Raw genomic sequence first — 20,320 nt, forward strand, 5'->3', positions numbered from 1 at the left:
TCCAGCCAGGTAGGAACACATACACACACATAGATGATCTGTTTATCAATCTCATACGAATTCCTTCGGTCTTTCGCATAATATGCAACGTCATGACTTCTTTTCGAGTCAACGCCCCTTCAGGCGCACCCTTCGGTAGTGTAATCCTTTAAGGTCCTGTCGTAAGTAAGTCCTATCGCGTGCTCAGTGCTCAATCTCTGGGCGAGCATTCGTCCCAAGCCAGGCACCGCGGGTTGCTCATTCATTCGCTTGTGATGTGTCATAATTGCACGATTTTCTTCTTCTTGTGTGAGAAGTGTGAAAATTATGGGGTTTACCCGTCGCCTTTGCACAACCCTTCACCCTTCAGCTTTCAGCGTTCAGTCTTAATGATTATGTTTGTTTGCTTTATCTTCGGCTTAAGATCGCAGAGAGACCAAAGAAATTTGTTTGCTAACTTTATGGCATATGCCTGAGTTATGGCATTTGACTTGGGTTTTCATATATCCTTTTGGTCTTGGGGGTTGCTTTACTGCTTCTCCTATTTTTTGCGTGCTAAATTGTATTTTATGATCTTGTGAGAGGAAGTTCCTATCCGATTTTCCTGTAGATAGCGTCAGCGTATTTTTTGCAATCGTTTAAAGCCTATCGCCGGAAAGATCGTGAGAAGTAACGACGTTAGGATTTGATGGCCGCAGGACTATGGCAAAGAATGTTAGTTCCTGCACAAGTAGTAGCTACGAACTTATATTTATATTAATTCCTATTTAATAAACTAAAAAACGAATACATTTTCTAAACACAAGAAGGAAACATTTTGTATGCCAGCAAATAAAATAAATTATTTCTGCACATATTTTTATGCAATAAATTTATTTAAGGCTGCATTCTGCTGAAACTGTTTCGTATCATACTCTTAACTTTAAAAATGAAAAATGATTTGTATTCAATTTTAGCTTTAACAATATACAGACACGGATTACAATGTAATTGTGCTCTCTCCTTTAATCTATAAATGCAGACAGATACATTTTTCTGATAGCATAAACAAGTTTAGAATCATGAAAATATATGTCATATTAAGAAAAGGTTTACTTTGTAGCCTTACATTAATTCACATCCTAATTGAAGTTGCCTTTTAGCTTAATTACTAGCCCAAACTCTCTTAACTTGTCCCTTAGAAGATAAATACAAAACTTTTCCTTGGTATCCCTACATTCCCCTCAGCTGCATTTCCATTCATATTTAACGCTGCTTTGAGCGCAAACTTCAATACAAAACTAAACCACAATCGCACATCTGCTGTGGCTGTGGCTGTGGCTGTTCTGACTGCGCCTGCGACTGTGCTCCAGGTCCTGGTCCTGCAACTGGCCCCTGTTCCCCGCCTCGTCCCTGTCCCTGTCCCTATCCATGTCGCAGTAGCAGTGCCCATCACCAGGTGCCTGGTGTAATTCACAATTGTTGTTACTTTTTTCTTTGAGCCCAGACTTAATTAGCTTTGACTGCCTGCTTTAATACAAATACCCAGCGATGCCTCCCCCCGTTGGTCGACGCGTGCTGCTGGCCAGGTTGGAGAGCAGGGTTGGGCGGCAGAGACAATTGGGGCGCAGGTGTGCCAATGCTAGAGCAGCGCAACAGCAGCTCTGGAACTGAGAGTCAAGAGCTCCAGCGACAGAGCGCCAGCTGCCAGCTGCCAGAGTCAATGGCTGTCCAATCAAACCCGAGCACAGCCAGCGCAGGCGACGACGTCGACGGCGACAGCGACGGCTGGATGACGACGAGGGCCCACATAAAATTGGTGTGTGCGTGTGTAAAAGAGTTCCAGTAGAAATGCGAGAAAGAGAGTGCTGCTGCTGGACTGTGTGTGTCTGACGGATAGCTGGCGCACGGATAATAAACGGATAAACCGGATAAACTCGATAAACTGGAAAGCAAGCCAATGAGAGCGCAACGGTGCGAGTCGAGCAAACAACCACCGCTGCGCCGCTTGCGTCGTGGTCGCCGCTTCGGTCAAAAGGAACTTAATGTGGTGTTCGGCACAGCCAGAGACAGTCAACATTGCGCAGCCGTTGTGAACGGACGTCTACGCCGCGCCGGAAAACCAACCAAGTCGCTACTCGAGACAATCGCCACGAAAAGTGCAGTGTGTGTGCGAGAGTAATCACCACAAAACATTGAAAAAACTTAAGAACTGAACAGAACCAAAATTTAGTTAACTATCGAAAGATGGTCTTAAACGAAATGGCCGGTGCAATGTCTGCCCTGCCCCTGTCGCTGCCCCTGGCTCAACCCAGTCCGGTGGCAAGTCCGCCGGCGAGCAAGTCGCGCATTCAAATCGAATGGGATATCAATGATACGATTGTGCCGACGGTCAGCGAATTCGACGAGTTCAACGACTGGGCCAACGGCCACTGTCGCCTGGTCTATGCAGGGCACAACGAGGACGCCAAGAAGCACGCCAGCGGCTGGGCCATGCGGAACACCAACAACCACAACGTCAACATACTGAAGAAGAGCTGCCTGGGCGTGCTGCTGTGCAACGCCAAGTGCCAGCTGCCCAATGGAGCCAGCGTCCATCTGCGCCCGGCCATATGCGACAAGGCGCGCCGCAAGCAACAGGGCAAACAGTGTCCCAATAGGTAAGTGCCAGCGACCCCCAAGAACACGCTCAAAGTCTCAGCTCTAACGTACATTTTTATTTATTCTTTAGAAACTGCAATGGACGCCTGGAGATACAGCCGTGCCGCGGCCACTGCGGCTATCCGGTCACACACTTTTGGCGGCGTGCCGGCAATGCGATCTACTTCCAGGCCAAGGGCACACACGATCATGCGCGGCCCGAGGCCAAGGGCTCCACGGAGGCCCGCCGGCTGCTCGCGGGCGGCAGGCGCGTGCGCAGCCTGGCCGTCATGCTGGCCCGTGACGCAGCGCTCAGCGATAAGCTGTGCAGTCTGCGCACCAACAAGCGCCAGGCCAAGACGCAGCAGCAGCTGCTGCTGCAGGAGGGCGGCAAACGCAAGCAGCGCTCGTCCAATGCGGAACTGCTGCTGCAGCAACAGCCCGGCACGGAGCTAATGGCGAGCTTCCAGACCGCTGGCCATGCGACAGATGCCACAGCAACTGGAACCGCAACAAACAACGCTTCCTCGATCTTTAATCCGGCGCAGAGCAGCTACGTGACGTCTCAATGGAGCACGGAGAGCTACTATCAGCCAGATGCGCCGGCACTGGGTTACAGCAGCGGCATCTACGGCTACGACATGCTCCACTCGCCGCTCTCCTCCAACAGCTCCACGGGCAGCTACTATAATGCCCCGGAGGCGCAACAGCAGCAGCAGCAACAGATTTTGCTGGAGCAGCAGACTCTGCCACAAACCAACAGCTATGATCAGACGACGACGACGACGACGACTACGTCCGGCTACCAGGCAGGCATGAACCTGTACGAGAGCTGCGATGACACCTCCAGCTTAACCAGCAGCTCTGGCTACAGCTCCGAGGATTACAGCTATTTCAATGGCTACGTGCCGCAGAGTCTGGACGTGAGCGGCAGCTCCAATGCTAGTCCGGATGGCTTCTACACGCCTCACTCGGAGATCTTCAGCGTGTTCGATCCGAACATCAATGGCGGTGGCCCCTCCACCGTGGAGCTGCTGTACGATGAGGCCACCGCCTATCAGCAGCAGCAACAGCAGCAGCAATCGCTGCAGCAGCATCAATCCTTCGTTGCATCGCCCGCCGTCGCCGTCTCCTACCAGCAACAGTCTCAGCAGCAGCAGCAGCAGCACCAGACGGCGGATTACTACTACAGCAACACGGGCGTGGACAATGTGTGGAATATCCAAATGGACGCGACTCCCGCAACGGCCTCCTACCAGAGCGCAACTAGCCAACTAGAGTCGGGCGTTGAAGTTTTCTGTTAATCCTCCCGATCTCGATCTCGAAACACTCAAGCGTTGTTCTAGTCTCTAGTTGATCCACATCTCTCGCCTCGGCCGGTTGCGCACACTCGAAGTTATGATCCCCCCTTGCTTGTTGGTTTTGTCTTTATATTTGTCTTTCATGTTTCTAGCTCTTAGTCATTGAGAACATTTGTTTCCCAGCTATTCCAAAGTTTTAACTTAAGTGCATATATAAGTATATTAGTCTGTTAGTTATCTAAGCGAGAAGCACCCACCTATTTATGAATTTTTGTATTAAAATTTTGAAAATAAAAAATATATTTTAAGACTTGAAAAATTGGGAAAACTTTTGCCCACTTTTATTGATCAGACCGGGTTTTAACCGGAAGTTGTTACCGAATCCCAACTAAACCAGATTTTCAAAATTGACTTAAAACAATATTTCGGACATCTAAAATTATCTTAATACCTTATATAATTAATAATAGCGTATCCGAATGTTTGACTTTATTTGAAAGTATCTCCAAAATATCTTTTTATTTTCAATTTTAATACTAAATATATTTTTATATTTTAGGTTAAATTAACGAATTTTGATTTTCGTTATCTTTATAAGCTTAACTATAAAGAATCGAGAAAGGCCTGGAATGCTGAAAATCCTTAAGTGGTTCGAACCATGAACCAGCAATATCTAGGTATGTAGCTTTGAAATATTTTTATCTGATTAGAATTATAGGTACCCAACCTTTAGGGTTCATGTCGTAGATCTACGAACTTGTTTTTTTAGTGCCTACCTACTCTACGCTTAGTAAAAACCGAACCCAAAGCTATTATATAATATAATGCTGATTATTCGCATACATCGGTATGTTTATATTTAAATGCCTTGGCATAAGTAATGCATACATTTATGATTTCCGATCAGTGTGAAACATTTTAAATCAAAGACGGCGAGTTGTCGTCCTGATCATCCTGCGACGAAGGGTTCCTCAAGCTCGAACGTATGTGATTAAAGATATTGGCAGCAGAGTCTGCTACATTACCACTGTTGTGTTCACTATTAATGGAGCTGGTAGAAGGATTGGGTTTGGGAGAGCATATGTCACCCAAGCTGTTCCGTATGTGGTCGAATATGGAATTATCTTCGGCAGTATTGGAAACAATGGGCTGTTCGATGTGGCCAGTGCTGGACGAAGCATCCAATTTGGGGAATGCAGCAAGGCATAGTTGGGCCATGGTCAGATCTGGTGCACAATGCGAACCGGGCTGGGGCTCGGAATTCGAAGCTTGGTTAACTGCCTCATTCCAAGCATCCTGAAAGTTATATGGTATTGGGTTGCCAATATTTCTATTCGTGATGTGCAATCCGTCTCCAACCGCATTAAATGCCTCTAGAGCTGCGCTTTGCGCGTGGAGGAACATCATCATCCTGGCGTTGAACCTGGCAACAGCTCCGTCCAGGATGGAACTGTTTGAAATCGCCATTAGGCTGTCGCTTATTGCAATGGTTGTTGAAGAGGGAGGAGCAGATGCAGCTGCGACTACAGATTCAAGTTCAGTTTCAGTCGGAACTGAGGCAGAGGTTATTGCCAAAGCCAAGCTTGGACTGGAGGCCAAGTCCACGTGTGGCTCCTCGCAGCACGGCATAGCCGGCATAGCTGGTATGTCCGCGAGAGCAAAACCCATCGGCGAATCCGAAGTGGGCTTAAAAAATCTGGGTGAAATCAAAGACTTGCGCTTCGGACGAGGCCTGAACGGCACTCGCTTGGGCCCCAGATTACGTCGCTTACTCCGCAAGATCGGCTGCTTACGAGCCCTGGTGCTGGCCGCTTTCCGAGAGGTCTGGCGACGAACAGTCAAAGATTTCTGTGGAGCAGCATCTGGCATCTCGGCCACATTGCCAAGCAAGTCTGCCTCTGCCTCTGCTTCCTTCTGCTGAGGGAGCTCAATATCCTCTGACAAGGCGGGCTCCTTGGACTTTGCCGCTTTCTTGCGCCGATTCCCCGAGATCTTGCTGCGCACGTTCTTCCGGCCATCCTTGTTCAGCAGATCCACGACTTTTACGAACCATGGCAACAGGTCGGATATGTTACCATCACAGTTCAGGATCATGGGTATGGATATCTTTTGCTTCGGCTTGCTGTGCCTTTTCACGGGCTTGCGTACCGCTTCCTTTTTGGTATCAGTACTTCGACTCTTTGCCATCCCGAAAGGCTTTTCGTTTTGTACAAATGCTATAAAAACTAAAAGCTATTTAAAAAAAGAACTAAACTAAATATTTTTGCTTAGAATATTCTTGTTTGCACTTTTCGTGTTTCTTTTGTTGTAACCTAAAATGAAATAAAATATTTTGAACACAATTCGTACAGCTCAACAGCTTGACATGTGCCTCGCCTGTTGCTACGAACCTAACAAAATCTTGCATATTGCATTTCAAAAAGGAATTTTTATCTGTGAACCAAAGGACACTGGGATAGCTCGATTGGCTAAGAAAGCGAAATCAATATTTGGTTCATCTTCTCTCTCCAATTAATTGCGAAATTAAACATCTCATCTACATTAAATGTCCTTCTATGGGAACCAATCGTATCAAAATGGAGTATATAACATTCAGGTATTCATTTATTTATTTTTCGTGTGTATTCCTAATTACTCTATATAAGTATCAAAATTTAAAAATTAGATGCGAAAGGCCCAATTAGAATAGACAATTGCTGAAAACATGCTAAAAGGTATAAAAAGATATCAATAATGGACTTAGTATTTATTTATATTTAAATCATTTTCTCCATTGCTGGACATCATTCTGAAGCTACTTTGTGCCTCTTGCAGTGGATGGATCAGCTCTTCCAGAGATGGTAACCGGTAAGTTGAAGATCCAAACCTTACGTATTAACCATATACTATGACTAATGCATTAAAGAAACCAAACTATTTTTTTCAAGTTATAACGTGCTCTTTTCTTTGACGGTTGCATTATTCGTTTAGGAATTCAATTTGCGAATTGCGATTGAAAGCAACGAAAACTTTTGTTTTCCAATTTATTTTATATCATTATCTATTTTCCAACTTTATTCAAGATATATTTATTCTAGTGAAAAGCTATAGAACATTATAATTCATCAATTTGATTAAAGATAAATTGAAAATATTTAGTAGAAAGAAATATTGTGAGTCGAATGAAAGTAGAAACAGTTTTGTTGGACACGCCATGAACTATGCCTTTATTTCAAGAATTTCTTAAGATTGTGTTATTCCTGTGTCTTTTTTAAAAAGTAACAAAATAATTTCAATGATTGAATGATAACGTAAAACATTTACACCGTCTGCCCGTGAGCAGCAGGCGATTAGCTAGTCACGGGGGTTAAGGGGGCAAGATCTAATCCTGATCGCTGTCGTCAGGTGCTGAGGGCACTGACGCCTCGGCTTGGTTATCATTCAACTCGAGAACAAATGCAAAAATGTTATCAGCCGAACGGCTCAGCTGGACCGTATTGATGGGCACCACATGGAAGCCGTCCCCACCGGCAAGCATATCGATACCTTCAGCCAGCGGAGGCGGGGCTAATGGCGGTCCCAGCAGAACCTGCTCGTCCACGGGAGCAGCAGCCACCGCCTCCATACGACGCATCTGCTCGCTTAAAGAATCCTGCTGCTGTTGCTGATGGTGCTGCTGCTGCTGCTGGTCGCCTATGTTGTCCGTCACGAAGCGCAAGGCATTCATTAGGTTCGGCAGACCCGGGCGGAGTCGATAATCGTTTTGAGCTTGTGCCTCGCCTGGAACCAATGGGGCATTGTCTGTCATAATGCCGAATGGATCTTGAGGCCCATTTGGATCAATCGCGTTCTGGAACGTAGCCGCCTCGTCGATCGACTCCATTGGCAAGGGCGCCAATCGGCGTCTCGGATCCACTACATGGGACACCATTTGTGCCAATTGGCCGCGCTGCACCTGGCATTCGGCTATATTGCGTTCGCAATCGGACAAATAGTTGTGTATTATCTCCAGACTCTCCTGCGAGGTGAGCATCTGCGGTCTTCTGTTGCCCAACGCAGCGGAACGACGGTGCACCCGTCCACTGTGCACATCCTCCCGTGGACTTATGCCCAGGCGTTGCCTGGCAATGGGTATATCGTTTCGCGGAGCGCGTGATCGACCACGCTCCCGCCTGCCGTCAAGCGCCGGCAGCTGGGCTGGATGATTCCGGGGTGCACGTCGCATACGCGCATTTCGATCCGATGGCTCCGATGTGGAGCGACGGCCGCGTGAGTTTGATTCCTTAATTGGAGGCATTGCGGAACTCCGATTTGTATTCTGATAGTATCTGGTGTTCTATGTCAGCGTCTGTGTGTGAAGTGCTAAGAGTTAAGACTGATCCGAAGCATTGAATACAAACCGGACCTTGACATTTTCCGGCTCACTACGTTTGCAAGTTATTTGTTCATGCCTTAAATTATAAAATCCCAAATTAAGATATACCTAATTTCACTAAATTGACTAAGTTAATCTTGAATTTATGTCTATCCAATTCATTTAGATCCGGATATATAAAATTGAACAATGTAATATATAATCTTATGTAGAGTTGCTTAGCTTAAAGAGTCGTCGTGCTTTTAAATGATAATTATGATTAAAACATTCTTCTTGGCCATTTTCAGTTTTTTACAGCGCTGTTAAGCAATGTTAAACTTAGTTATGTTATGCTAGTTATGTTATACTTATAGGTATGAAACGTATCCTTTATAATTGTTAATTTTATAATAATATACTCCATTTTTCTTTTTACCATATTGGTATGTAACAGACCTATCCCCCCTTTGGAAAACCTTTCGTTTTACTTCTAAGTGGGACCCTTCTTCGGACTATACGCTGTCAGGTTCCGTCTGGTCTAGTCTGCCCTGATATAAAGTTGAATTAATATTCTACTAAAGACACAGAAAAACTAAAATACATTTGCATTTAATATTCAAGCCTCATCTAAACGACGTTCCCTTAAAACTTCAACTTAAGTTAACCTATTTCAAAACATGCTATCATGAATATTACCTAAGATCCGTCCTGGAAGTATCCTGCTTCATTTGGGCCTCAACAGCTAAATTAGTGGAAAGCCCTCGTGCGAATATGTGCATTAACAAATTGGCTGGCTCTATGAGATGGATATGCATATTGAATTAGTTTGGCAAATTCGCGCAACCTCAACCCCAGATGGAAGAGTGCAGAATGATCATTTTTGGCAACTCGGGCAATTCACGCGAATATTGAATTACAAAAGGCAGCAAAAGGCGAAAGGATCAATGTTAACTAATTTGCATAATGCTCGGCACCCAAGGCAAAGGATAACAACAAAACAGAGTCAGAGCAAAGATGGATTTGCATACGGCTGGGCTTGATATATTTTTATTTCCATTTTTGTTTTTTTAGAGGGGCTAATCAAACAACAAGGACATTGCGACAGGAAGCACACGCTCCTGTGTGATTTATGGTTGGAAATTAACATAAATGAAATCAAAACATTATAAATGTTTTCATTTGCTCGCAGGGGTAGCTGCTCTCGAATTATATATGCAAATATCGCCTGAAACAAAGTCATCTCCGCACTTCCACTCGCAATCCGCGAATATCCTTGAAGGTCGCACGCGCCAGGCCCCGCAGGCACAGCACAGGACAACTAATGGGCGTTTTGTTTATGGTCGCACTCAAACCCTCATTAGGGTCGGGCTTGGGAAACCCTTTCACCTAGCATACGTTTCTTTTTTTTTTTTTTAATTATTTATAATCAGCTTAGCATGAAAAAAACAAACTTAACAAAAAAGTGGGCTTATAGTTTTAAATAGTTGAGTGGCGCCTGACAGGCAACCTTTAATTGAGCATTAAAAATCACGAGCCTGATTTTAATATTTAGGCAGTTCTGGCTTATAAAAAATGAATAGGTGTTTATATCTCTATAAAGTGGCAGGCCGTTTCGAGAGGGTTTTTGATTGTTGTGGAGTGGAAAATGCTCGGAAAACTCGTATCCACGTGAGCCTAGCTGAGGTATTATTAGGCCAAGGACAATAAAGAACTCAATAGAATTCTAAATAAATTGAAACTTTTCTTTTAATTTAAGCCAATTTTGTAGTCTTTGCAGTTGGGCTAGATGGCAAGGTTCCTTCGGGAGAATGGAAGAATAATATGGAACTCAATATAATATTAAATAAAGTAAAACTTTTCTTTTAGTTGAAGCCTATTTTGTAATCTATGCAGTTAGCTGAGATGGCAAGGTGCCTTCCAGAGAAAGCAATTCTTTTCGCATTGGCGATACATTTTCCATATTTGATTCGATTCGCTTTATTGGATTTCATTGAAGCTAAATAAATATCGAAATCTAAAGTACCATCTTTCGCAGTGGCAACTAATAAATGAGGCATGCAGAAGAAAATCCACTTTTGAGACCTCCTTTTTTTGTCCTTTTTTAGAGCGATTTTCACGCTGACCCACCCCGCCGCCGCAGGGCAAGCGCTCGAATCGTTCAGGTCGGGTCGGGTCAGGTCAGCTGTGGGCCTGCGCCTGCGCCTGGGCCGAGGACTCATTCAAGCGCACATTAAACGCGCCTCGTTTGTGCTGAGGCGTTAGTCGTGTCCTTTGAAGTGGCCACGTTAAATGGTTTTGGATGAGCATTTCGGCACATTGTTGTGGGTTTTATTGTCGCAACATTTTTGCCACGTATCATAAATTAAATAGTTAATCGTTTTTTGCATCATTGCAGCTGCGATTCCCGATGGACATGCCCCTGACAGGATACGTCAGCCGAAAAGTCACACTTGAGTTTGACACACAAATCGACCAAACGGCCTTCCTTCCAAAAGCAGCGGGCTTATCAGGCCAAACATTCACATGACATCAATTAGTCAGAGTTCAATGAATGTGCATAGCTGTATGTACATATGCACATAAGGACCTCACACTAAAACCTAGTATCCGACATGTATATATGCAGCTTTTAAGCCATTTTATTCTATTGTATACATAACCTTTTATTTACGTTCTCTCATTAAGTTTCTGTGTATTTACGTATACATACATGTCTGCTAAAGCATGTGCATATGTGTGTTGGTGAATAGACATATGTTTGTGCACATACGCATGTTTTACATGTTTGAGTGTGTGCATGTTTATATGTACGTATGTATCTAAGCATTCAGATTTATATGCATACATACATATACTAAGCTTAACTTCACATACATTTGAACAATACGTATCTCTACGTATATAACTATAATATGATTCTCGGGAATTCAAGTAAGCCCTAGAGGCTTGCTTTAAGCGTTATATATTCTCGAGCTTTATATGCTATGTATGTGTGTTTAAAATATTTATTACGTATGCATGTATTTACGTGGATTTGCATGTATTTATGTATGTTGCGTGCATGTGTGTATGTGCATATTTATGTTTGTCCATATGGCTGCATGTTTCATACATGTATGTATGTGTATGATCGTGCGTATGTATATTCAGATGTATGTAAGTAGGAATATAAGCATATAAATTACTATTTCTTCGACTTTTGCATTTTATTTCTTTTCTGTTCTGCTCTTATTTTTTTGAGTTCTCTGTGCATGTATGTCTATATGTATGTATGTATGTACGTGTGCATCTATGTATGTATTGAAGTATGCATGTACATATGAACGAAGTCGTCTCATTTCTAAAATAATATTTACATATATTACGTCAATATAAATGCATGTTTACGTAATACAAACGTTGGCGCGGGTTATTTACTGGGAAGCTAAAAAAAACATAATCAAATAATACATTGCGATTTAAAAACTGTTCAACAAAATTAAGTGAGCCCAAAGCGCCATCTATGAGTCAAGTGCGCGCATTCCAGTGAATAACATTGGTAATCGTCTGTAAAGTGTGGCGGTTGGGCAATGACATTTTTATGTATGTTATCGATAGTGATAGGCTGCCTAGCGTTGTCGGCACTTGCAGTGTGCAACAAGTCAATTAATTTGCCACATAGTTTTTATACAACAGTTTTTATAATATTTTCTAATTTTAACCAAGCATAAAGTGCATAACCAACAGTTAATAATAAGTTTATAAAAGTTACTGCAAATTCGTGTGAACCAAAAGCTGTGTAATGTCGGCAACGAGATTTCTGAGTGCAATCGGCCAAATTTCAAGGCAGCAATTGCTGCAGAACAAATGCGCTAGAGGTAATTATCCAAAAATAGATTAAAAACGATGCAAATAATACTTAAAACGGGAAGAAAGTGCATTGCAGTATATGCAGTATACACGATTAATTGAAATAGAGAATTGTTAATCACTTGGACAGCGTTTGCCGCATAACTGGACTTTGACCTTTGTACTCCCCCGTATGAGATAATGCCAAAGTCTCAACTTGTATATGAAATGTGCTGTTATGGAATCTCTGAACAGTGTGAATTGATTAATTTCAGCATATCCTGCTGCTGCACAACTCCAGCGTCGTCTAATGTCCACAAATCCAGCGCCGAAGCTCGCCCCGGCAGCCGATGTCGCCAACAAACACCTGCACACCAAAGTGGTCAATGGGGTGCTGGTCATTAAGTTTGACTCGCCCAATGCCAAGGTCAACTCGCTGGGCAGCGAGGTGAGCGATGAGTTCGAGCGTGTGATTAAGGATCTGGAGACTAATCCCTCGGTCAACTCGGCGGTGCTTATTTCGGGCAAGCCGGGCTGCTTTGTGGCTGGCGCCGATATTGGCATGCTGGAGGCATGCCAGACAGCCGAGGAAGCGACCCTTATCTCGCACGGTGCGCAGCTGATGTTCGATCGCATGGAGCGCAGCCGCAAGCCCATTGTGGCCGCCATCAGCGGTGTATGCCTTGGCGGAGGCCTGGAGCTAGCGCTGGCCTGTCACTATCGCATTGCCACCAAGGATAACAAGACGAAGCTGGGTCTGCCGGAGGTAATGCTGGGTCTGCTGCCTGGCGGTGGCGGCACTGTGCGTCTCCCTAGGCTGACATCAGTGCCTACCGCTTTGGACCTGGAGCTGACAGGCAAGCAGGTGCGTGCTGATCGTGCCAAGCGTTTGGGCATTGTCGATTTGCTGGTCGATCCTATTGGGCCTGGCCTACAGCCCGCGGAACAGAACACCATGGAGTATCTGGAGAAAACTGCTGTGCAAGTGGCCAACGATTTGGCCAGCGGCAAACTGCGCGTAAGTGGTCCATGCGGAGACACACATATAAGATTATATCATTGCGATTGTTTTTGCAGATTAACCGCGAGAAAACGGGCTTGGCCAATAAGCTGCAAGCACTCGTCATGGACACAGATTTTGTTAAGAACAAAATCTTTGATACAGCACGCAAACAGGTGATGAAGGCCTCTGGTGGTCTCTATCCTGCGCCCCTCAAGGTGAGCCGGTTACAATCTTCCCATCTATTATTTGTATGACGGGCAACCGACATTATCCTCATATACTGCTCAGATCCTAGAAGTGATTCGCACTGGTGTGGACAAGGGCGTCGAGGCTGGCTACGAGGCGGAACGCAAAGGCTTCGGTGAGCTGTCGGCCACACCCGAATCAAAGGGCCTTATCGCACTTTTCCGCGGCCAGACCGAGTGCAAGAAGAATCGCTTCGGTAAGCCCCAGCGTCCAGTGAAGACTGTGGGCGTGCTTGGGGCTGGTTTAATGGGCGCCGGCATTGTGCAGGTCTCCGTGGACAAGGGCTACAACGTTGTGATGAAAGATGCCACCGACGCGGGCCTAGCACGCGGCATTGGTCAAGTTCAGAAGGGCCTCGAAACGGCGGTTAAGCGCAAGCGCATCTCAGCCCTGGAACGCGATCAGACGCTCGCAAATTTGCTGCCCACGCTAAACTACAACGACTTCAAGACAGCCGACATTGTTATTGAGGCTGTTTTCGAGAATATAGAGATTAAGCATCGTGTGATCAAGGAGCTGGAAGCTGTGGTGCCAGAGCATTGCATCATCGCCACCAATACCAGCGCCATTCCCATAACAAAGATTGCAGCTGGCAGTTCGCGTCCCGACAAAATAGTGGGCATGCATTACTTCTCCCCCGTGGACAAAATGCAGCTGCTGGAGATCATCACGCATCCAGGCACCTCTAAGGACACGATTGCCCAGGCTGTGGCTGTTGGTCTCAAGCAGGGCAAAGTGGTGATCACTGTGGGCGATGGTCCTGGCTTCTATACGACGCGTATTCTGGCTACCATGTTGTCCGAGGCTATTAGGTGGGTCTCGGGTTTGGTTTCCAACTCAATTTTCCTCTTAATCGTGTTCTTTCGCTTAGACTGCTGCAAGAGGGCGTGGATGCCAAGGAGCTGGATCAGTTCACCAAGAAGTTTGGATTCCCAGTGGGCGCTGCCACACTGGCCGATGAGGTGGGCATTGACGTGGGCTCCCACATTGCCGTAGATTTGGCCAAGTCATTCGGGGACCGCTTCAGTGGCGGCAATCTGGAGGTCATGCAAGATCTAGTGCTGGCCGGTTTCCTGGGCCGCAAGTCTGGCAAGGGCATTTTCTTGTATGATGGCAAGAGCAAGGGAAGCCGTCCAGTGAATACTGATGCTTTAGAGATCGTAAAGCAAAAGTATTCGCTGGTGTCCAAGGGTGCCAATTCTCCCGAGGATCTGACACTGCGCATGGTGTCCCGCTTTGTTAACGAGGCAGTGCTGTGCCTGGAGGAGAAGATTCTGGACAGCCCATTGGAGGGCGATGTCGGCGCCGTATTTGGACTGGGTTTCCCACCATTCACGGGCGGCCCCTTCCGCTGGGTTGACCAGTACGGTGCTGGAAAGTTGGTTAGCAAAATGCAGTCCTACGCCGATCTGTATGGTGCACCATTTAAGCCAGCCCAAACACTGCTCGATATGGCTAAGGATCCATCGAAGAAATTCTATCCCAAGACTGGCGCTTCAAAGTTGTAAACGACAACAATAAACGAAATTTAGCTTTAAAGTGAATTTGTAGCCTTATATCTTATGCATTTCTCTCACAAAATACTTTGGAGTAGTCTCCAACGCCCCGCTCTTTGATGAATTGTTGAAGTTTTCAGCCTAATAATAATAAACTATATCATGTAATATTTTCATACATTCATTTATTTCTTTGACACGATTGTTTGCGAGCTTAGGAATTGCTAGCTCCTGATTGCCTAAGTCTAATCTGCAACGATTTTGTACATCAATCTTATAGCCTAGCCTAATTACGCACTATGCATAACATCCATTTCTATATACAAAGCTGCTTACACATTAAATTCTCTATATAAACAACAGTTAGCATTGCAGCAGCCAAAAGCCTGTGGCATCAGCTGCCGCAGTTAAGGTAATTAATATCTAGAAATAACACATTGAGCACACGACACATGGACACTGAACGGCGAACAGCTCAAGAGTTGAGAAGGTAACCATGGAAAGCTGAGGTAAGAATTTACATTTTCCAAGTACAGAAATAAATGAAATAAATTTATTCATGACCTAATAAACTCAACTCAGAATTCAATAAACATAAACTAAAATCCTAGACGTCTTAAAGATTAAATTTCGTGATTTGAATTGAAAAATTATGGCATTTTTTGCTATGCTTATTTTAGGATATTAATTATTAGAGACTGTAGCATTCTTATAAATATTTGCTTAAAAGGAATAAACCCTCGGAAATATTGAAATCTCAGTAGCCGATCGAGTATTCACTTCAGCTAAGCTTGGTCTTTTCTCTAAAAAAAAATGTTCAACTCGCTATTTGTTTTCTTATTATTGATGACTTTCCCAGCTTAAGCTTCTCAACTCTTGGCATCAACCATTTCTGGAATACCTAACTATACTTCTTATATTTAGATTTAAGGATTTTTGTTTACTTGCGCCAATCCCGTCCAAAATTGCGCCGCTGCTGCCTACCGGATGTACTGTTGCTTGCCGAGCCGCTGCCACCTTCGCCGCCAGCGCCAACGGCACTGCCGCTGCTGGTGCCGCCACTGCCGTTGAGCACGCCGCCATTGTAACGCTCCTGGGGTGGGTAGCGCTCCACGACTTCGTCAATGAGCTCGAGAATGCCAATTTTGAACTTGCGACGCTGCTGCGGCGTCAGTGCTGCGATGTCCGGCAGAATGCTGCGAAAGAATTCCATGTCTGGGTGCTCTGTGACGCTGAGCCCGCCGAAGTAGTTGACGCCACTGCTCGTCGTGGTGGCTTCGCACTCGGTCTTGATCCTTTTGGCACCGCTTTGCTCGAAGTGCGCCGCCTGCTGCTGGTGATGTTGGAGCTGTTGAAACTTATGGTGATGGCCGTGCAGCGCATGGCTGTGGGAATGAGGCGGCTGATGATGCACTGGTGTGGAGGAAGCATCGTTGTATACCAAATCCGGGCCAGACTCTGCCAGCTGCACGTCCGGTATGAAATTCTGAAGGCTATTCGCGCTAGCCGTATCGCTGCGGGCTGGTGAGCCGGGAACTGCCATAACATTAGATCCGGGTGTGGGAGCCGTTTGCTGTAGGCCCAGTGTTGTGGCTATGGCTGGATCAAAAGCATCAATTGTTTCCTCATCGTCGTTCTCAGATAGCGACTGCTTAAGCTCCAAGGATTCATTTAGGACCATGCTGTTGTTGTTGTTGCAGTACAAATGTTCCTGCTGATGCTGCTGTTGCTGATGCAGCTGCAGATGCTGCTGGGAGAACTGGAAGAGTGTGGCCAAGCTGTTATTGCCATCCAGTGAATTACGCGAGGACTTGAGGAACGGCAGCAGGAACGCCATGTGCTCGGTCAGATAATAAGGTTTATGCTGCGGCTCGGAGCCGCTCTGCTGTTTGATGTAGCGCGAAAGGCAAGCCCGCAGATTCCGCCATCTCTCCTTGCAGTGAATAACTGAAATGTCAGGTAATATGTATTAACTGGTTTGATAAATAGCTAAATTATCGCCTACCACTCTCACGTGTCTCCTTTGATATAAGTGCCCAGGCTTTCTCCTGGTTGTCTCTGCAATATTAAAAACAAAGACTAAAATTAGTCAAAAGTAGTAGTTTGTCCTAAGCTAAGCTACAGCAACATGATGCTATTCTGCTATTATCATTATCCTTTCATTATAAATATGTACGATTAATTGATGTTGATGCACGACTCACGCTGCCATCACTTGGCGGTGCACTCACCTGTTGCGATACTCCGGCACTTTCTTGTCGTACAGACAACGATACGTGCGCACCAAATTAACGAATCGTATGTTGAAATCCTCGTCCGCTTGCATGACACGATTTGTTGATCCTATGGTTGCTGCTGTTGCTGTCGGGCTGTTGCTGTTGTACAAAGTTGCCGCTGAGGTTGCTCGCTCGACGTCGCCTTGTCGATTGTTGCTGCTGCTGGTGGTGTTGTTGCTGGTGGTGTTGGTGGTGCTATTGCTGCTGCTGGGCGTTGAGGTGGTCATATTCGTTCCACTGGCTGTTGCTGTTGCAGTCTGTTAATTACAGAATTTGCAATCAGTTTGCTGTTTAATGTTGCAATGCAGCTGTTGCTGCTGCTGCTGCTGTCGTTGTTGCTGCTGCTGGTCACACTGATAACAACAGCAATTGCAATACCCGCCAGCAACTGTGCTGCTGTTGTTATTGCTGTTGTTGCTGGCAGTCAGAACAACAAGCGAAACGGTTATTCTACACAATTCGGTGCTGCGTTACAAAGTGTTTTGGGCTGCGTCTGTGTTGGTGTTGCTGCTGTCTCAGCAACAACAGAGGCAGCGCAGCAACAGCAGCAGAGGCTGGCGACGACAGAGAGCTTTTTGCAGTTGATATTTTTGTTGCTGTTCCTGTTGCTGTTGTCATAACTATGTATATTTTGTGAAACCTAATAAAACACTGGCCGCTTTTATTGTTGTATTTGCTTTCGTGACATTTGTGGTCGACGTCAACGACAACGACAATGACATTAGCAACATTGTTTGCTTTTCATATTATTATATCCACAATAACAACAAGAACAAGCATAGAGGTAAAGTAAGAATAACAGACAATTTGGCTGTACTTGTTTTTATTGTAACAAGTTCTTGCCATTCCTGGCCACACACACCGACACACACACACACAAACTCGTACCCATTTGCGCGGTTTTGATAACAGCAAAAAGCTATTGAGTTATTATTCACAGCAATTCATACTCAGCAAATGATTCGTTTAATGATTCGCATGCCTACTGAGACCGACTGCCTGGCTGACTATTATTGCAACTGCTCAGCTGCTCGCTGCGACTACCTGTTTTGATTCTAATCAACCCACTCAGTGTTGCACTACCTCGCTCTCTCTCTCCCTCTCTCTCTCTGTTTCTGTACACTGCTCTCTACCTCCTTAAATCGTACCGCCTCTCTCTCTCTCTCTCTGAGTTGTGGCTGTCGCTAAAATCTTTAACAAATTTTCCCGCCACTTTCAGCACCTTGCGTTAAGCCCACCAGTTTTGCACACAAGCAACGTGCGCACAGTGGCCTGTGACTAACTAAGTGCTCAATAATGTACAATAACTGTTGATTAGTTAGATATTTGCGAATTATAATATTTTTATAGGAAAACCTAAAATTCAGAAAACAGGCAACAAATTTACAACTTGTTATAAGAAATAAAATGTACGCGTATCAAATGGGATTACATTTATCACAAATTGGAATGCTATAATTATGCGAAATATTCAGCCCACTGTGGCACAGTTGTTATGTTGTTTTTGTCGTCATCATTATTATCAACATTGCCAACTTCATTATCATCCTCTACGCTGCGCGCGTGTTTCAGTTCTGGCTGTTGTTGTTATCGTTGTTGTTGCTGTAGTTGCTGTTGACGTTGCTTTTGTTATTGCCATTGCTGCTGCTGCTGCCGCTGCTGTCGCTGTCGCTGTCGTATGTTCTGTATTATTCGTCATTTGTTTTTGTTGTTTTCGTTAGTTTTGTTTGTTCGCCTTTAACAGTTGCCAGCGTCGCTGACGCAGCCGCGGCAGAGCAGCGAGACGTTGTCGTTGTAACTTTTGCTGCTGCTGTTTGCTGAATTTTGTTGTTGTTGTTGTACCGCCTGCGCAACGGTTATTGTTGTAGCTGTGTTGTTTTTATACGTCGAGTAGGGAGGGCAAACAATAAACTAGCTAGCAATATTAATTGTAATTTGTCTATTAACATAAAATACGTACATATGTTAGTATATATGTATGTATGTACATATTTGTTCTATTTGATTGTGAGTATGTATGTATGTACATATATACATATGTTTATATTTATATGTACATATGTATATACATATATGTATTTGTACAGCAACACAGCGACAGAAACACCAACAGCAACAGCACACAAAAGTACAGCAACGTGCAAAACAAGAAAACACAAAAACAAAAAAAAAAAAAAAACAGAATATTTCTAAAGCTAACAAAACACACACAAAACTTGCAGAAATACCCGGCTGCCCCCTCCCCAAACCGCTGCCTCCTGACCAATGACAGCAGCAGCAACGAAGGCAAAGGCAATAACTTTGTTAGATAGAACAACAACAGCAGCAGCAGCGGCAACGACAATAACAACAACAGCCATAGCATCAGCAGCAGCAGCAGCAACAAAAGGCACAAACACACACACACACGCACACATACAGAACACACTGGCACACAAACAGTTACACTATGGCATATAGAATTTTTCTTGTTGGTGAATTGTTGTTGCTTATCTGGCCAAAGCATTGTTTTTGTTGTTGCTCTGGTGGTTTTTATTTTATTTTTTTCGAAAACATTTTCACTCGAACATTTTGTTTATTTTACCTGTACTCTGCAGTTTCCGTCCGGGCCAACGTTTAAAAAACCGTTTTTAAATAAATTCAAACCGCGCTTATTTTTAAGCCAGTGCCGCACTGAAAACGGCGCCAAAAGAATCCGCTGCTTTGGCGATGTCGTCGTCAACGGCAGCGATGACGACTGCAACAGCGACTGCGACTGTGACTGCGACTGTGACAACAACAGCGGCGGACTGACGTAACATACAAAAAGTTGCAATTTTAATTTCGTTTTCAGTTGTCGTATGTTTCACGTTTCAAGCGACGAAAGCGACTAAACACACTCAGATACTCAGTATCTATCAGCTACAGTAGAACACAACAACAACAACAACAACAACAACAACATCAGCAGCAGCAGTCGAAGTAGCAGCAGGCAAGCAAGCAGCGACCACGACGTACAGTGGAACGCAATTAACGTTACGTGCTCCATATTTCTCAACATTGGGTTGTTGTACTTATAAAACGAATACGGTTTAATTGAAAGGGGATGATTAAAATATGTGAGGTACACATTTCAAAATTATTAAGGATCGTTTATGCATACCTTTTCTTTAATATCAGAAGGTATTATTTCTACATACAGATAACTACGCGGAATTTTTATTTGCATGCATGCTCATGTATTCTTCATTAATATTTAT

General features: G+C 44.6%; 3 protein-coding genes across 3 annotated transcripts; 2 read left to right on the plus strand and 1 right to left on the minus strand.

Annotated features, from left to right (window-relative positions):
* The first annotated feature begins 2,232 nt into the window (after positions 1 to 2,232).
* LOC115763555 (transcription factor glial cells missing) lies at positions 2,233 to 4,090 on the plus strand. The gene is made up of 2 exons (XM_030706174.1): positions 2,233 to 2,618; positions 2,690 to 4,090. The coding sequence occupies exons 1-2, from the start codon at positions 2,233 to 2,235 to the stop codon at positions 3,900 to 3,902; spliced, it is 1,599 nt and encodes a 532-aa protein (XP_030562034.1). The 3' UTR covers positions 3,903 to 4,090.
* A 7,756-nt stretch (positions 4,091 to 11,846) lies between these two features.
* LOC115763325 (trifunctional enzyme subunit alpha, mitochondrial) lies at positions 11,847 to 14,983 on the plus strand. Its single transcript, XM_030705826.1, has 5 exons — positions 11,847 to 12,089; positions 12,336 to 13,078; positions 13,138 to 13,278; positions 13,352 to 14,121; positions 14,181 to 14,983. The coding sequence occupies exons 1-5, from the start codon at positions 12,014 to 12,016 to the stop codon at positions 14,815 to 14,817; spliced, it is 2,367 nt and encodes a 788-aa protein (XP_030561686.1). The 5' UTR covers positions 11,847 to 12,013; the 3' UTR covers positions 14,818 to 14,983.
* A 94-nt stretch (positions 14,984 to 15,077) lies between these two features.
* On the minus strand, positions 15,078 to 19,873 carry LOC115763326. The gene is made up of 4 exons (XM_030705827.1): positions 19,666 to 19,873; positions 17,037 to 17,338; positions 16,811 to 16,863; positions 15,078 to 16,752 (listed from the first exon to the last, which is right to left on the minus strand). The coding sequence occupies exons 2-4, from the start codon at positions 17,306 to 17,308 to the stop codon at positions 15,746 to 15,748; spliced, it is 1,332 nt and encodes a 443-aa protein (XP_030561687.1). The 5' UTR covers positions 17,309 to 17,338; positions 19,666 to 19,873; the 3' UTR covers positions 15,078 to 15,745.
* Between the last annotated feature and the right edge of the window lie 447 nt (positions 19,874 to 20,320).

This window comes from Drosophila novamexicana, unplaced genomic scaffold, assembly GCF_003285875.2.
Source record: "Drosophila novamexicana strain 15010-1031.04,08,12 unplaced genomic scaffold, DnovRS2.1 tig00000739-arrow-arrow-pilon, whole genome shotgun sequence".
NCBI classification, from domain to species: domain Eukaryota; kingdom Metazoa; phylum Arthropoda; class Insecta; order Diptera; family Drosophilidae; genus Drosophila; species Drosophila novamexicana.

Coding starts and splice junctions, on each gene's coding strand:
- LOC115763555 (XM_030706174.1), top strand. CDS start 2,233: ATGTCTGCCCTGCCCCTGTCGCTGCCCCTGGCTCAACCCAGTCCGGTG. Junction 2,619..2,689: donor GGCAAACAGTGTCCCAATAG/GTAAGTGCCAGC, acceptor TTTATTCTTTAG/AAACTGCAATGGACGCCTGG.
- LOC115763325 (XM_030705826.1), top strand. CDS start 12,014: ATGTCGGCAACGAGATTTCTGAGTGCAATCGGCCAAATTTCAAGGCAG. Junction 12,090..12,335: donor GCAGAACAAATGCGCTAGAG/GTAATTATCCAA, acceptor GATTAATTTCAG/CATATCCTGCTGCTGCACAA. Junction 13,279..13,351: donor TCTATCCTGCGCCCCTCAAG/GTGAGCCGGTTA, acceptor TATACTGCTCAG/ATCCTAGAAGTGATTCGCAC.
- LOC115763326 (XM_030705827.1), bottom strand. CDS start 17,308: ATGACCACCTCAACGCCCAGCAGCAGCAATAGCACCACCAACACCACC. Junction 16,864..17,036: donor GTGCCGGAGTATCGCAACAG/GTGAGTGCACCG, acceptor TTAATATTGCAG/AGACAACCAGGAGAAAGCCT. Junction 16,753..16,810: donor AAAGGAGACACGTGAGAGTG/GTAGGCGATAAT, acceptor CTGACATTTCAG/TTATTCACTGCAAGGAGAGA.